This window comes from Macrotis lagotis, chromosome 1 (assembly GCF_037893015.1).
Source record: "Macrotis lagotis isolate mMagLag1 chromosome 1, bilby.v1.9.chrom.fasta, whole genome shotgun sequence".
In the NCBI taxonomy this organism is placed as follows: Eukaryota; Metazoa; Chordata; class Mammalia; order Peramelemorphia; family Peramelidae; genus Macrotis; species Macrotis lagotis.
The window spans coordinates 399,397,248-399,413,752 of NC_133658.1; the positions used below are offsets into that span (position 1 = coordinate 399,397,248).

The following is a 16,505-nucleotide window of genomic DNA, read 5'->3' on the forward strand; positions in this document are numbered from 1 at the left end:
CATGGCTGGGGTTCTATCCATTGCACCACCTAGCTGCCTCTTCCCTTCATTATTCTTTAAAGCACAATAATATTCCATCACATTCATTACTCATTCAATCATAGAAAGCTGAGGTGATTTTTAAGGGGGGGGGGGGAATGAGAAGATGAAGGATTAACTGATAGAGTTGAGTCTTTTTCATGGGTTCCCTTTACTCAAAGGTGATAGGCTAGCTTCCACTACTCAAACACAATGACTTGTAGGACACAGACTCCTTTATCTGACTCTGTGGTCTTTATTCTACAGGCAGCTTTCAAAGGACCTTTTTCTTGTTCGAGAGGCTCTGGAGAAAGAATCACAGCTCCGTCAGCAGATCCAACAGGAAAAAGAGGAACTGTTATATCGGTTTGTCTCCAGTGATTCCCCAGCAGCCTTTCAATTGACTTCTACTAAAGTGTCCTACCTTGCCACATAGACCTGGGAGCTCCAGTTTTAGGGATATTGAAGGATGTCCCATGGACAGAAGCAATGGATTAATGAAGACTTTCCTTCTCCAGGCCATCGACCCCCACCCCCCAGCTGCTATCATGGACTGTTCTCTGCCATTTCAGCAGAGGCTCCCCCAAAAACCAGACTAAACCTTTCCTGATGGACAATAAGAGGCAGGAAGGGGTGCCATTTTAGAGGCAGTTTGTGTAGGGGAAAGAACATTGAACTTATCCCTCTAGGTCCTGTCCTGGCTCGGCCCCAGACTCACTGTGTGACCTCAAGCAAGTGACTGCCTTCTCTTAGTCTCAAGTTTCTTCTTGGTAAAATGAAGGGTTTAGATGAGAGGATATCCAAACAGTCTTCATTTGTGGCATTCTACAGGTTCTTTGTCACCAAGTTCTGGGTGAAGAGGGACTGGGTCTTATTTTCAAATCCTTGGAGGTTAAAGGCCATCTATTCTCTTTGCTTTCATGCCTTATAAGCAGATACATCCTATCTTCTTTTCCCTTTCCCCCAGGGGAAATAGGAACAAAGGTAATAGGAGGAATTGGCCTCTAGAATCTCAGAGGCTTGACCCATTATAAAGTAAACCCATACTTTTAGGGTTCTGATGGCTGTTGTTCCTTCCCTTCCCATGGGGCAGAATCCTCTGTGGCCCTCATCTTTGTCTTGGAGCCTGGTTGGTCTGGTCATACTCAGCCTATCAATTCTTCCATCCCAACTTCTCTTTCATCTAGGGATGATACTGAGGCAGTATGACACTCTCCTGCTCATAGATCATTTCTGTTTGTCTGGATACCCAAACTGATGCAGAACTACCTGGATTAGTGAAATCCTCCTGCCAAATCACTCAATTTTCAGTCATCCAATTGCCTTTCCTTAATCCTTCTCAGCTGAATTGATACAGGTCCAAAAAGCAAGATTAGGGCTACAGGTGTGAGAGAAACCAAAGGAAACCCAAGCCTTTTTCTCACCCATCCCCTCTGACTTCTACTTTGCTCCTTTCTGGGTCTCCTACTCAGCCTGAGCTCCTGTTCTTTCTCTACCCTCCAGTCATAGTTCAGTTACTCAGAAAGATGAATTACCAGACTCTTTACTGGAGGTGAGTACTTTCATGGCAGCTGGATATTTTCTTTCTAAGCTAAGAAAAACTGGGACCTACTCTGCTGGTGTGCCTTTTCTTCCCTCCTCCTCTTCCTCTTTTTTGACTTGCCTTCCTTTCCAAGGCAGCAAATTTGAAAGCATCTAGCACTATCTCTGCCATTCACTCACATGTGAGTTTGGGCAGAAAACTTAGCTTCCCAGTTAAAGCTAAATGGAGTAGGGTGGGAGGACCTCAAGAGCAGAAAAGAGCCTGTCCAATGTTGAACAGAGGCCCAGTGGCCAAGTTGAGAATTGGAATCTGGCCTCCCAGTGCTCTTCCCACTACACTGGTTCTTTGGGGCTCATTTTCTTCATCTGTAAAAGGAGGAAAGTGGACTAGCTCTCTAAGGCCCCTTCTAGCTCCAATTCTATGATCTTTGACTAGATGATCTCTCAAGTCCCTTCCACATCTAAACTTCTTGGGATCTATAATTCTACAATCCACTCTTCTATGGACCTACAGTGATACCCACACTATGTCTAGGTCCTCAAGGGAAGATGGGAACACTCAAGCACTTTTCAAGGGGAGAACCTTGGAAAGGGACCAAGGTTGTGAACCATGGCGCCAGATTCTGATCTGAGTCCAGCTTCCCTTCAAGTAGCACTCCTATATGTGTGAATGCTATGTCCGTGTGTGTGTGTGTGTGTGTGTGTGTGTAAAGTGTGTATGCATGCAGGTGAATCAATGTGTGTAATAAAGGCTATAGTGAGCCATTGATGCAAACCATTGAAATAAAAAAAAAGATTGTGTAGTCTTTATTTGACCTCCATCTTTATCTTTAGGGGTAGAGGAAGGAGTGGAATGGGGGTGGCCTGCTAGTAGAGTCAGGTTGAATGTTGAATGTGAGGGTTCAGCTCCTGGAGCTTCATTCTCATCAGATTTGTTGAGGCCGTGATGGGGTTAGATTTTGCTATCCTGGAAGGCATTAATAGAGGCAGGGAAGGGAATTGATGGTTCCACTTAGAAGAGGAGGTTGGGTTGAAATTTAGGGCTGAGCAGGGTTAGGAGCCTAGAGTAAGTAACTATAATTAAGGAAATTGGAGACCACACTGCTAGAGGAAAGATAATCTTTCCTCTGAATACAGGAGTGGTTAAATGTGGCCACCTACTTTGGAATATATCACTACACTCAGGTCAGGGTCCTGGAGTGAAAGAGGGAGTTTAATGGTTTTCTGTTGAAACCAGAATCTGTGAAGGCTGGAGAATTCGAATTCGGGTGCTGGCTGTTGAGGTACCCTGAAGGTTTGTGGCTCGGCAGGTGTAGATGCCTTGATCCTTGGCCCGAGCCTCCTCTACATATAAGACACTCTCCCATTCTTGCTGTACCTGGCCAGCTCTGCGCACCACAGTAGAGCATTCACTGACATAGGGTGGCCGACCCACCTGTACAGGGAGAGAGGTTATAGAAGAGTATCGATCAGAAACCCTTCCTTCCATAACATCAACACCATCTCCAGTAGCTGCCTTTACCTCTATCCCTTTCATCTCTAAGAGGCAACTGCCATACTTGATGTCACATTAAATGAAATCATTTAGTGGAAAGATGCTTGATTTCTTTTCTCTATTCTGATGAATATGCAACATTGGGAAAACTACTTAAACTCTCTGGATCCCACAGTCCTGTAAACTAGAGGTTCAAAAAAAATTAATATTAATTCCCTACTTCTCTAGGACTATTTTGAGATTATGAATATGAATGTTCTGTTCAAAGTTAAGGATTCCACTGGTACAGTGAATAGAACTCAGGATCTGGAATCAAGAAGACCTAAGTTCAAATCTAGCCTCAGACACTTAGCAACTGTGTGATCTTGGAAAAGTCACTTAATCCTAATTGCTTCCATTTCCTCATCTAAAAAATGAACTGAAAAAGGAAATGCCAAACCATGCTGGTATTTTTTTTTTGGCAAGACGATGGGGTTGGGTGAGGTCACACAGCTAGGTAATTATTAAGTGTCTGAGTCTGGATTTGAACTCAGGTCCTCCTGACTCCAGGACTAGTGCACCATCTAGCTGCCCCCCATGCTAGTATTTTTAATAAGAGAAGTCAGACATAATTGAAATAACTGAACAACAACAACAAAAATCAAAACATTGCAAACATTTTGAGCTTCTCTTAAGTTTGGAGTCAACATGATACAAAAGAAGAATGAGAAGAAATGGGTCTGGGTCTTACCTCACCCACCAGACTGTTTTTGATTGAGAATGCTTAGCTCTTAAGAGCTGGTGACAGAGTATTTAAATAAATCTATCATTTTTACAGTCCTTTTAAGGTTTAGAAAACTATATATTTTCCTATATACTTCTTATAACAACCCTTTGAGGTAAATGCATTTTTGCCCTAATTTTACAATAAAGGAAACTAAAGCAAGCAGCAATGAAATAATTTGCCCAGGATCCCATTGTAAGACTTTGTTTTGTTTTGTTTTGCAAGACAGTGGGGTTAAGTGGCTTGCCCAAGGCCGAACAGCTAGGTAATTATTAAGTGTCTGAGGTCACATTTGAACTCAGGTACTCCTGACTCCACGATCACACATATCAGGTACTCCTGACTCCAAGATCACACATATCCACTGCGCCACCTAGCTGCCCCTCACTGAAAATTTTTGATGTAGGATTTGAACTCAAATCTTCTGGTTCCCAAGTGCAGCACTATCCATTAGGTCTCCTAGCTGCCTAAAGCAATTGAAAAAGTTCCATATCTGTGGGCATAATAATGGACTGTATTTTCTCCTTTCTAGATTGTTGAGCTACAAATTTGAAATACACAAAGATCTATGATTTTGTTAGTGTAGGGCAGATGTGGTTCTGATGTCAAAACTATTTTCATAATAAGATTATGACTTTATTTTCCTGTTAAAGTATTTGTCCCTCTCTAACTACATATCTGTGAGGTCAGATTCTCTTCATATTCTTCAACCAAAACTAATGCTTCACAATATATTGAAAACAGAAATAGATAGAGAATCCATCTGTCTTCTATTGAGCCAAACATTAAATAATTTGCAAACATTTGCAAAACAATACCACTCTTCTCATTACAATTTTTTTCAAAAATATAGTTATTGGTTGTAACAAGATGTTTTTCTTTTAAGAAGCAATGGGTTTATTATTTTTAATGAATTAACAAATATTTTAAATGCTGTCAATTTCTATTTCAAATATAGTAAATATCAATAGATACAGCATAAGCAAAAATTTCTTAGCGTCTTCAAAAACACTCAAGAATGTAAAGAGACAGGGTGGCTAGGTGGCGCAGTGGATAGAGCACTGGCCCTGGAGTCAAGAGTACCTGAGTTCAAATCTGACCTCAGACACTTAATAATTACCTAGCTGTGTGGTCTTGGGTAAACCACTTAACCCTATTGCCTTGAAAAAAAACCCCAAAGAATGTAAAGAGATATTGAGACCAAAAAGTTTGAGAACTGATGATATATATTTCTGATGTAGGAACTCCTTCCAATAACGTAGATTGTAACCTGTCTTTAGAGGATAGCTAGGTTGCTCAGTAGATAGAATGCCAGTCAAGAAGACCTGAGTTCAAATTTGATCATAGATACTCACTAGATTTGTGACCCTTGGGCAAGTCACTTAACCCTGTTTGCCTCAGTTTCCTCATCTGCAAAATAAGCTAGAGAAGGAAACAGAAAGCTATGCCAGCATTTTTGCCACAAAAACCCAAAAAGGGGTCAAGAAGAGTGAGAAATGACTAAAATGACTACACAACAAAAACAAATCTGTCTTTAGCTTAGTTTAAGTCCTAAGAAGTTGCCTGAAGCACATTAACATTTAAGAGACTTGTCCTGGATTAAACAGTGAGTAGAAATTGAAACCCAGATCTTCCTCACTAGAAGTCCAGCACTCTAACCACTGTACCATGCTGTTTCTATAGCTTAGAATCAAAATAGTAATCTTCCTCTTTTCATTTGGTTAACAATTTTCATAGTTGGTCTCATTTCTGAAGGTCAATGATCTCCTAACCAGTTTTTCTTGTCTCTTTTCTTGCCCAAATCTTTTCTAGGCCTAGATTTTCTAGGCCTTCTGTTTCTAGGCAATTCTCTGAATTCTCCAGTCTCCCCAGATACCTCTTCTCCCTCTTTCTGATCGCTTATAAAATTAATTAGTATTACTGATTAGTGTTAGTAAAGGAGTTAGCCCCTCCCTTTTCCTCTTTTCCCTCTCCTCCTTTCCTTTCTCTCCATTCCCTTTGTTTCATTCTCTCACTTTTCTCTCCATTTTTTACCTCTTTATCCCTCCTGTCTCCCCCCCCACTTTCCTTTTCTCCATTTCTCCAATCCCCTTCTTCCTCTTTCTTACATGGGTTAGCTGTTTTCTTTGCTGGAAAGTAAGTTGTCTCCCTCTCTTCTCTTTTCCTGTCCCTCCCATTATCTCTTATGTGTGTTAGATCTATTTCCTCAACTAAAGAATATGCTTCTCTCTCCATCTCTCCTCTTTCCCCCTTTTCCCCCTCCCCTCCTCTTGCTTATGTGTGTTGGCTATATTTCATCTGTAAGTGAGAGGAATCTTCTCTCTCCTCTCTTCTGAGAGCAGAAACTGTATCTTCCCCTATCAATGCTAGTAGAGGGGGGCCATGATCACATAGACATATTCAGTAAACACTTACTGATTAGGTTAATTCCTTCAGAGCACCCCTCTGAGATAACTAGGGCAGACAATATTAACCCCATTTCCCAGATGAGGAAACTAAGTTTCAGTGTAGAAAAAATTTTGCTGTGAGTTAGTGGCAGATGCAGGACTGTTTGTATTCAGTGTCTCCTGACTGGCCCCCCTGCTACCCCTCCTTGCCCAGATCTCATACTGCCTATTCCATCTTCATCACTATGTTGAACATCACAAAGCTTCCACCCAAGCTTCCCTGCTTGCCCTGGTTTCTAAGTATTGCCCCCCCCACCCGCATTCTTTCACTTACCAGCTGCCCTGGATATTCCCAAGTGAAGTCCACGGTGATCTCGGGTTCTCCCAGAGCAGTGCAGGTCACATTAAAATTTTCTCCCAAGGAAACAGAGGTTGCTGAGGCTTTGATAGTGGGTTTGGGAGAGGATGATGGGTCTGCAGGGGGCAGCAGAGGGGGAAAAGGAGTTCAAGTCTGAGTTCTAAAGAATACAATGTGGCATGGTTGACTGATAAAGATCAAGGAACAGGTAGGGCTGAGAAACAAAAACAGACTGACAGGTATCCATGTTAGGAACTTAGGGAGAACCGGGGTTTCCACTGTGGATGATCAAGAAGAGGAGGGGGGGGGGGGGAGCGGCTAGGTGGCCTATTGGATAAAGCACCGGCCTTGGAGTCAGAAGTACCTGGGTTCAAATCCAGTCTCAGACACTTACTAATTACCTAGCTGTGTGGCCTTGGCCAAGCCACTTAACCCCGTTTGCCTTGCAAAAAAAAAAAAAAACTAAAAAAAAAAGAGGAAAGGGATTCAAGTATTTGGGAAGATCTCGAGCCAGGGGGTTGAACTAGACGACCTTTGAAGCTTCCTCTCTAGCTCCAGTTGTTGAGAACTGCCCGGCTCTGAGCCTTATCCCCAGGAGAGAACCACCTTGGAGTCAGAACCCCTGAGTTCAAAAGTCTTGACTTTTACCATTAACTATGTGATCATGCATAAACTATGTAGCTTCTTGATGCTTCAGAGATTGTCAACATCTACTCCATAGGGTCATGATGAGTAAAGGTGGTAAAGTGCCATTTAAATGGAAGTCTACTACCTGGCCAGCTGTTTTCAATTAGACTCATTTGCAAGTTTCCGATCAGGCTCCCTGAGCAGTTGCTCTGGGACTTCTTTAGAAGCTAGAATAGCAACCTATTTCAGCTGCCCAGTTAAGTGAGCCTAGCCTTCTGTTACTGCCAGTATGTACCAAGTGTCTTCTTTGATTCCTGCCTCTATGCTTAATTCCTTGATTCCTCCCACTTCTGACCTTAGGTGCTCTCTGCCTCCCCTAGCTTAGAGCCTGTGACTGGATATGGGCATTTCTACATCTACTGCTGGCATCTGCTTTCCCTCCACCCTAGGGCTTAGGGCTCTGTGACAGCCTTAAGTCTGGAACCCTCTTCCTCTATGCCTTCCAAAATCCCTAATTATAGAAATCATCAGCCCAGAACAACAATAACTCTCAACCTTGGTCCTCAGAGAATACAATAAAAATGACTTTGAGAATAACATAGCTACTAATTATTTGCAGTTTAGACAGCCCTAGCCACAGAGAGTAGATGTAGAGACTTGTTTTGTTCAGTTTAGGAAAGTCATTAGATTGATATCCCTGAATCTAATTTCTTATATTCTTTGTTCTGGAACTTCAAAGTTGTAAGAAAACTCAGAGGGTATCTAATCCAACTCATCCCTGAACAGGAATATCCTTTACCACATCCCAGAGAAGCTGTTCAGCTAGCCTCTGTGTAAAGACAAGATGAGGAACTCACTACCTTATAAAATAGCTCAATCTACTTTTGGACAGTTCTGATAGGAAAATTTTCCTTATAATGAACTGAAATCTCCATCCAATAATTGGTACTCATTGTTCCAGTTCTGTCCTCTGGAGACATGCAAATATTTGCCATTATCATGACCTGCCAAAAACTTCTCCAATCATAATATCTAGCATTTAAAAAGTGCTTTAAGATTGGCAAAGCACTTTACATATATTAACTCATTTGAGTTATATGGTAGGCATTTTTAATTATCCCCATTTTACACATACAGACTCAGTGAAAACTGATTCTGAGAGAGATTTATGCAGTTCCATAATTAATAAGTATCTGAGGAAGATTTGAATTCTGGTCTTCCTGACCCCCAAGTTCTGAGCTCTATCCATTATACTCCCCACCAAGTTAACACTAATATTTCTTCCACCCAATCTTCTTGTGAGCTAGTTTCAAGGTCTCCCCAACCTGGTTATCCTTCTGTTAATTGCTCTAGCTTGTCATTTTTTTCTAAAATATAAAACTCAGAAGGGTCACAGTGTTCTGGTAGTAGAGCATTAAACTTAGATTCAGGAAGACCTGTGTTCAAATTCTACCTTAGATACTTAAAAGCTCTATGACTTGGGACAGCTCACTTAACTCTCCTGGGTCTCAGTTCCTCATCTATAAAATTAGAGGTTGGACTCAATGGCCTTTAAGGTCTCTAACTCCAAATATGTGATCCCATATGATCTGAACAAAAGGAACTATCACCCATCTTATACAAGATGTGATGGTACAACTTTTCATCTTTCAAATAAAAGGGTTGGTTTGGATGACCTCTAAGGTCCCTTTCAGCTCTAAATCTATGATCCTATTAACACCACCTAAGATCACATGTGATACAGCTGCAAATCAAGAGATACTATGATCTCAAAAATGCAGATAACCCAAAAGGCAATGGGAAGGTGCATAGTTGATATAAACTACCAAATGTTACCAATAATGAATGGTGGATGAGAAATGTGTCATACCAGGATAAGAGCAATGAACCTAGAGTCAGAGAACCTAGGTTCAGATTCCACCTTTGTCCCTTACTGGTTGCATAAGTCATTGACCAAGTCATTTGACCAATTTGCTTACAGTGAAAGGTCCGTAAAGTTTTATATAATCAGACATCATTACAGTTATACTTCTATAAGTGGGGTAAATTATATCATCAAGGATGTGAAAACTAAGAAATAACAAAGGCCCATTGAATTTAGGAAATGAAAGTCAAAAATTGAGCAACCTGAGGGCTATATTGATATCCTTAGGCTATTAAAAGAATCAGAAAGACCTTCTGGTGTACTAAGTTTGAATCTGGTCTCAGACACTGTATAGCCCTAGACAAGTCATTTAATCTGTCTCAATTATACTGTAAAATGGGGATAAGGATATCACAATTGTTTTTGTAAGGATGAAATAAGATAATTATAAGCTTAGCATGTGTTGTTATTGTCATTTTTTTTCAGTTGTTTCTGAATCTGTGGTGAGATTTGGGGTTTTCTTGGCAAAGATACTGGAGAGGTAAGTGTTACATAAATTGAAAGAAAAATTATAATAGCCAATATCTTGGAGAGATTCAGGGTTCCCTCCTTCCAAAGTCCTGATTTTAAGGTCAGTTGCTTTTCTTCAATTTTATTTTTAAAAAGTTGTTTTATGTGGGTGGCTAGGTGGCTCAGTGGATAAAGCACCGGCCCTGGAGTCAGGAGTACCTGGGTTCAAATGTGATCTCAGACACTTAATAATTACCTAGCTGTGTGGCCTTGGGCAAGCCACTTAACCCCATTTGCCTTGCAAAAAAAGCCTAAAAAAAAAGTTGTCTTACGTACTACATAATTTTTCTATCTCTAATATTTTAATTTTTTTCTCAAGGATATGATTTTTCCCTCAGCACAGTCAATTTTGTGGGAGGTAGAGTGTAGGGGGAAGGAAGGGGGGTGGGGGAAAATTGTAAAATTCAAAACCTTATAAAAATGATATTATTGTATATACTGCATGCTATATACTATTATGTGTACTATTGTATATAATTAGAAAACAAGTAAAATATTTATATTAAAAATATTGGGGTATAGGGGAATAGAGGAAGTATAGCTTAATTATATAATAATATATATAGAATAAATCATTAATAATACAAAAATTAGCCTCAAGACATGAACCATAATTACTAACCTAAAAGAGGCTCACATTTATTGTTTAGTCCTTTTTCAGTTGTATCTAACTCTTTGTGACCCCCATTTAAGGTTTTCTTGGCAAAGATACTGGAGCGATTTGTCATCTCTTCTCCAGCTTATTTTATAGGTGAAGAAACTGAGATAAATAGAGTTAAATGACTTGCCCATTTAAGTGTCTGAGGCCCAGCAAGTGTCCTCACAAAGAGGAATCTTCCTGACTCCAGACTCAACACTCTATCCATTAGCTGCCCTAGAGTCTCACACAGAAAGAGTCAATAAACAAGAAGTTATCCAGAAGATATGACAAGTGTTGAAATTTCATTGTTAGGTCCTGGGATATACTGGTAAATGTTTATCAACAAACTTTCTGGGGGGAAAATATATGTTAGACGCACCTTTAAGTTTAATCTGTATCATTAACATTTTCTCTATCATTTTCTGAAGCAGAGACAACATAACAAGTCAAATACTAAATTATAGCATTTGAGATTTCCTGGTTAAGTCCTCTGAGACATAAGTCTTACTTTCCTTGAGTTGTGATTATAAATATCCAAAATTGAGGGCCCTGTCCTGACCTACACTGTACCATCTCAGACTCAGTCCTCCACTCTCTTAGTTAAACCAAGAGTCTAATCAGCTCCCAGTCCCCTTACCTAGTTACCTTCCCAATCACCTTTCAGACTCATATGCCACCTCTGCCCTTTCCCCATGTCCTCGATGCACATACTCACAGTTGATATAGATCAGAATATACTTGGTAGAGATCTGCCGAATGCCCTCCAGGCTTGCCATGCAGAAGAGGGAGCCAGCAAATGAGGCTCGGGGCCTATGTATAGTGAAGCCCTTCTTTGCATCAAAAGAGATATCCACTCCATCCACAGAGACCTCCTCAGGGGGGAACTCCCTGTGCAGTGTAACCTGGGCCTCAGGGTTGGTCACTTGGCAGGGCAGCAGAGTTGGCTGGTTGGTTCGAAGCTGGACCACTTCATAGTAGTCTTCAGTGGGGACAAAGAGCTCCTGTGGATCTAGGATTAGGAAAGTGTCAGGAGAGAGAACAGAAAAACAATGGAGAGGAGCATTCTTAGGACAATAATCTTGAGCAAGGTTCTGTGGGCTCTTACTGATATCATCAGAGAACCTGGAAGAAGCCCTCAGAGCAATGGCCCAACCTCTCTCTCTTCTCTGGGATCATCCTCAAGAGGGTGACCATCTCATATGTAATCTTTAACTATATTTACAGAAACATAGTGTAAAAAATATTGGACTATCTCAGGGACTCTTGGGTTCTAGCTCCAGACCTGCCAGAGACTAAAGTTCCTGGCAGAGGGGTATAGACTAGCCATGAAGAACAGGACATACATGGTAAGACAAAGTCAATGTAAGGATTTGTTTAAATTGGATTTACTTATGTGTTATAACAAATTATTATATTATACTGGAAGCAGCTAGGCAAGTGCTAGACCTAAAATCAGAAAGATGAGTTCAAATCCAGCCTCAAACACTTAACTAGTTGTCTGGCCCTGGACAAGTCAACTTTTCTCTGTCAGTTTCTTCAATTGTAAAATGGGGACTACTATCTCCCAGGATTATTATAAGGATTAAAATGAGATAATATTCATAAAGTGTTTTGCAAACCTTACCAAGCTATATAAATGCTCGTTGTTACAAGGAGGGCTTTTATTTTCTTTGATGGTGGTGGGAATAGATTAATGGGGAGGAATAGGAGAGGTAGGGATAGTAATACCAAAAAGAGAGGAAAGGGCATCAATGAAACATTTTTAATATGAGTTTGTTATTTTTTGAAGCAATCTCTGTATTATAGAGATTCATGGTATTATGTAGACTTCACTTATCCTATTCTTTGTTTAAATGATGTCTATGTTCATCATAACAAAAAAGAAAAAATTGAAAAAAGTAGAGAACTATCCATCCAAATATATTTTTAATAACAAAATTTGGAACAACTTTAATGTCCAGCAGTTTTACAAATAAACACACATGAGAGTATTGGGATATAGAGGACAGTCATTTAAAATACAAATATGAAGAATACAGAGATGTGTAAAGGCACATAGAAATACAAAGTAAACAGAACTGAACAATGACCATATGAACTAGAATTATTAAAAAAACTATAGATATAGAGATTCGATGGAATGGACATGAAGGGAATAATGGAGAAAAAACTCTTAGAGTTTTTATTTTTACTATATTTTTAAGGACAATATGGTAATATATATAAGAAATTATATAAAGCAAATCATAATTACATTCAAGTATATGTCTAGGTAGATGTGGATGAGTCACAGAGGGAGTGATTTACAGATAGACAACCTGAAGGTTGTATTAATAGCCACAAAATATTAAAGGGCCTAAAAGAAGGCATTTGCCTAAGAAGTGAGACTTCTATGGAGGATTTAGGAAAGGATCTGGACAAGAGTCACATATGAAGATAAAACATAAAGATATATAACTTATATAAATAAAGGGAGGAGCCCTATTGATGAGATGCAGATCCATCAAAGAATCAAATTACAATTAATTTTAAGTGTGTGTTCATATTCAGGATTTTGCTATGCCAGATTCATAATAATTTTTTATTATTAAAAAATAAGGTGAGGCAGTTGGACTAACAGAACTCTAAGAGTAGTTCTGACATTCTGTATTCTATGCTTTAAGGTCCCCTTTGGCTCTGACATTCTGTGTTCTGTGTTCTAAGATGTCTTTAAACTATGACATTCTGTTTGTGTTTTAAGGCCTTCTGGCTCTGATATTCTGGTCCTGTGTTCTAAGGTTTTTCCAGCTCTCACATTTTATTTGCCACACAAACCTGTAAAGAAGACAAAGGTTTTCCCCATGCGTTCCTCAACATCCCGACACTGGCTGTCCTGGCACTGCCGGGCCCAGCAGCTGTATTCTCCAGTGTCTGCAATGGTTGAATTCATCACCACAAGCTGACTATATTGGGTAAAGTGCTTGATTCTGAAAAAAAAAATATCCAAACAATGACAAAAGGGAGGAATTTCAGAGGTCCACAAGGGCATGATCAGTATATCTCCAGGCCCTTTCCCAGGCATGTGAGGTTCACAATGCCCACAGCTTTACCCATTGTGCCCTTGCAGGTAGCCCTCTCTAAGTGCAAGGTTAGGGAGTAGAGCAACAAGGCCCCACTTCTTGGGCACAAAACCAGCCAGGTTTTTGGCCTTGTTCAAGCAGCAACTTCCTGCAACTTCTGGAAGGAAGCCAGAGAAGAAAAACTATTCTGCCACTTAGAGGGAGCTGCCTTCCACTGAGCTCCAGGATTCTGCCTTTTCCCTCCCTACCCCATTCCCAATACTATACCTAAGTCGCCCCTCTCCTTCCTCTTCCAAATAAACTGGGAACTTCCAGTGGACAGACTTCCCCCGGCATCGAAGTTCCAGGGCATTTCCTGCTCTCAGGCTCAGTGAGTCATCCACCTTCTGGAATTGTCCCTTCCCCACCACCTGGATCAAGATGGAAGGAGGTGAGGGTGCCAGGGCCTGAGCTTCCACTCGTGGTCTTGACTTTCTGGCTCTTGGTGTCTCTGGGACTTTTTGGCTGTCAGATTGTTTGAACTTCTTGTGATCTAGATATTTGGTGGGCTTCACATCACTGGAGTCTGTTGGTTTAGTAACGTTCTTCCCCATGTCCTTGATAGCTCTGGTGGGCACTCGGCTTTTTGCTGAGATAGATGGAGACAGAGAGACACAGAGAGAAAGAGGAAGGAGAAGAAGGAGGAAGATGGGGAACAAAGACTTTTTTATATTTACCAAAAATCTATTTTCTTCCTTTCCTACCTCCCACCTTCCTTACCCTTCACTAAGAAAAAAACAAAAACAAAATCTTTGGAACAAATAAGCCCAGTCAAGTGAAAACAAATTCCTGCATTGATCTTGTCCAAAAGAAAATATATGTTCATCTGCACCCTGGTCTCTCACCAAGAAGGTAGGATTTTGATCCTAATTATCAGAAGCAAAGATTGACTTCAAAATTTACTTTCTCAAAATCCTTCGATTCTTCATAAGATCTTTAGAGTCAAAGAACTTAAGAACTTATAGGAATAGTAAATATGACCTAGTTCAATTTCTTCACTTTGCTGCTGGGAGAAACTGAGACCCAGAGAAGTTAAGGGATTTGACCAAAGTCACATAATTTGAAGATTATTTGTTAGATCCTGACCTTGCCACAATAAGCCCTTTGCTTTCTCCTGAAGTTTTCAACTTGGCTCTGACTGCCATTTATTCATTCCTTAGATTCTGTCAATTTTTCTTCCTCTAAGTTTTAGGTTACCTACTTATAGGGGTGGGGTAGAGGTGGGTAGGTAGAAGAATGGCAAGAGAAAGATTCCTGATTTCCATTCACCTCTTTAGACATCTTCCCAAATTTCCTAGTATCTATTTAGTTATTGTGTCCATAGGTCTGGGCCCAGGAAACACAACTACCCTGTTCCTTTTAAACCTCTGAAGGAAAGTAGATGGAGCCACTATAGGAAAGATGACCTTTGAAGGTGGTACTGTTTTTTATGTTATGTCTCCAGCACCTGGCATAAGAATATATGCTTGTTGGATTGGACTGGTTATCCTTTCTTTGCAAGACATTTTGGATCTTACAAAGCATTTTATACTCATTTTCTAATTTATTCCTCAGAACAAATCAACCTTATTCATGAGTGATAGGAAACAAATAAATACTATTACATTTTTCTTAAAATTGAAAAAAATAAGGCTTAGATACAGTACTTGATTCAAGATTTCATAAATAGTGAGAGTTATTGCCAGGATTCAAACTCTGGTCCTAAATCCAGAGCTCTTTCTACTGCAGAACAGTTTTCACTCAGAAGAGGTGAAGAAGGATACCCAGAAAACAAAGCATCCCAGAAAGGATTGGTTGGCAAGAGCACCTTTGAGAATCTACTCTGAAGTATTCAACAGGAGCTAGGTAGATGGACTGCTTAAAAGGGATGTGATAAAGGGGATATTACTGAGATCCTTGATGCTTAAAAGGACTGATAGCTAAAAGATAATTGCAAATTGTTGCCTATATTCTGTTATTCATGAGGTCTGGCCTAGAAGATACTGCCATCTTCCCTGCCCCCTGGCAGGATTTACCTGGCAGTGCCAAGGGAGGGACTGTCTAGGGTTAATCACATGGCAGATTACAGTCTCCAGCTATGAGAAGGCAATAAGATAATTGTCTTCCAAGCTGAGTTTCATTCAACATTGCTAGACTGGACCCTGGCAACATGGGGAAGATGAGGGTTGAATATGGCACTCTCTTCACCCTTCCATGCCTACCATCTTTCTAACACCTCATTCCTCTAGGATTCCTTTTGCCCCACTTTTAGCTCTTTCCCTTCTCAGTCTCTATCCCTTCTCAGAAATCATTACATGGTTAGCAGGTCTCTCCCTTATCTCTTTAATTACAGGAAACTCAGGAGGTGATCTGGCAGATCAAAGTAGGAGTTCCTCAAAAAGATTTACAGTGGTTCTCATGGTGGCCATAACATGAAATGGAATGAGCTACTAGACATTTTAACCAAATCAGTCAGATCCAGACTAAAAAGCAATACTCTTATTGAAAGAGCACAAAATATAAAACCCTTTCTAGGATAGGAATAATAATAAAGATATAGTATTTTGAGGGATACAAAGTAGGTACTACAAAGATTATTATACCTATTTTAATAATGAGGCACCTGAGGTTCAGCAATATTAAATCATTTGCCCAAGGTCAAATAGCTAGCCAATGTCAGAGGTCACTTTCTTAATTCCAAAGCTAAGGTTCTTTACAATATACCACCTTATATGACTTGATGACTTCCCAAGATCTCTTCCTACACAAAGGCAATGATGGAATCTGGACCTAGAACATACTCCAGCCTTTAGAAAGCCAAAGCTCAATCCCTATTCAGGCCCTAGTATTGATGACTCTGTTCTTTGTCCTCAAGAGAACCCACAAGATATCTTGGAAGAAGGAGGAAGGATTCTAGGTCTAGCTTCATCACACACTAGGGAGGAGTAAGAAGAAGGAGTAGAAATGGGAAGACAGAATAGACATATCCATACCTGAGACCACACAGAACAACAGGACATAGATCAAGAAGCAGATATCCCTGGGGTTCATGATGGGAGGGGGACAGTAGGAGCTGATGTGCTGATGTGGCAAAGGCTGACCCAGTCTGAAGAAAGATTTCCTCACTCTCCCCTTTCTGGCCTCTCTTTAGGGAGAAGGGGAGG

General features: G+C 40.4%; 2 protein-coding genes across 2 annotated transcripts in view; one reads left to right on the top strand and one right to left on the bottom strand.

Annotated features, from left to right (window-relative positions):
• Nucleotides 1-3,194, top strand: part of CCDC69 (coiled-coil domain containing 69) — a 38,694-nt gene extending 35,500 nt beyond the window's left edge. The window contains exon 9 of the mRNA XM_074212582.1: nucleotides 286-3,194. Within this exon, the coding sequence (XP_074068683.1) occupies nucleotides 286-454 (169 nt within the window). The 3' untranslated portion in view covers nucleotides 455-3,194. The remainder of the gene's footprint in view (nucleotides 1-285) is intronic.
• LOC141502743 (platelet-derived growth factor receptor-like protein) lies at nucleotides 2,645-13,916 on the bottom strand. The gene is made up of 5 exons (XM_074207683.1): nucleotides 13,591-13,916; nucleotides 13,079-13,230; nucleotides 10,980-11,273; nucleotides 6,540-6,679; nucleotides 2,645-2,995 (listed from the first exon to the last, which is right to left on the bottom strand). The coding sequence occupies exons 1-5, from the start codon at nucleotides 13,914-13,916 to the stop codon at nucleotides 2,774-2,776; spliced, it is 1,134 nt and encodes a 377-aa protein (XP_074063784.1). The 3' UTR covers nucleotides 2,645-2,773.
• Between the last annotated feature and the right edge of the window lie 2,589 nt (nucleotides 13,917-16,505).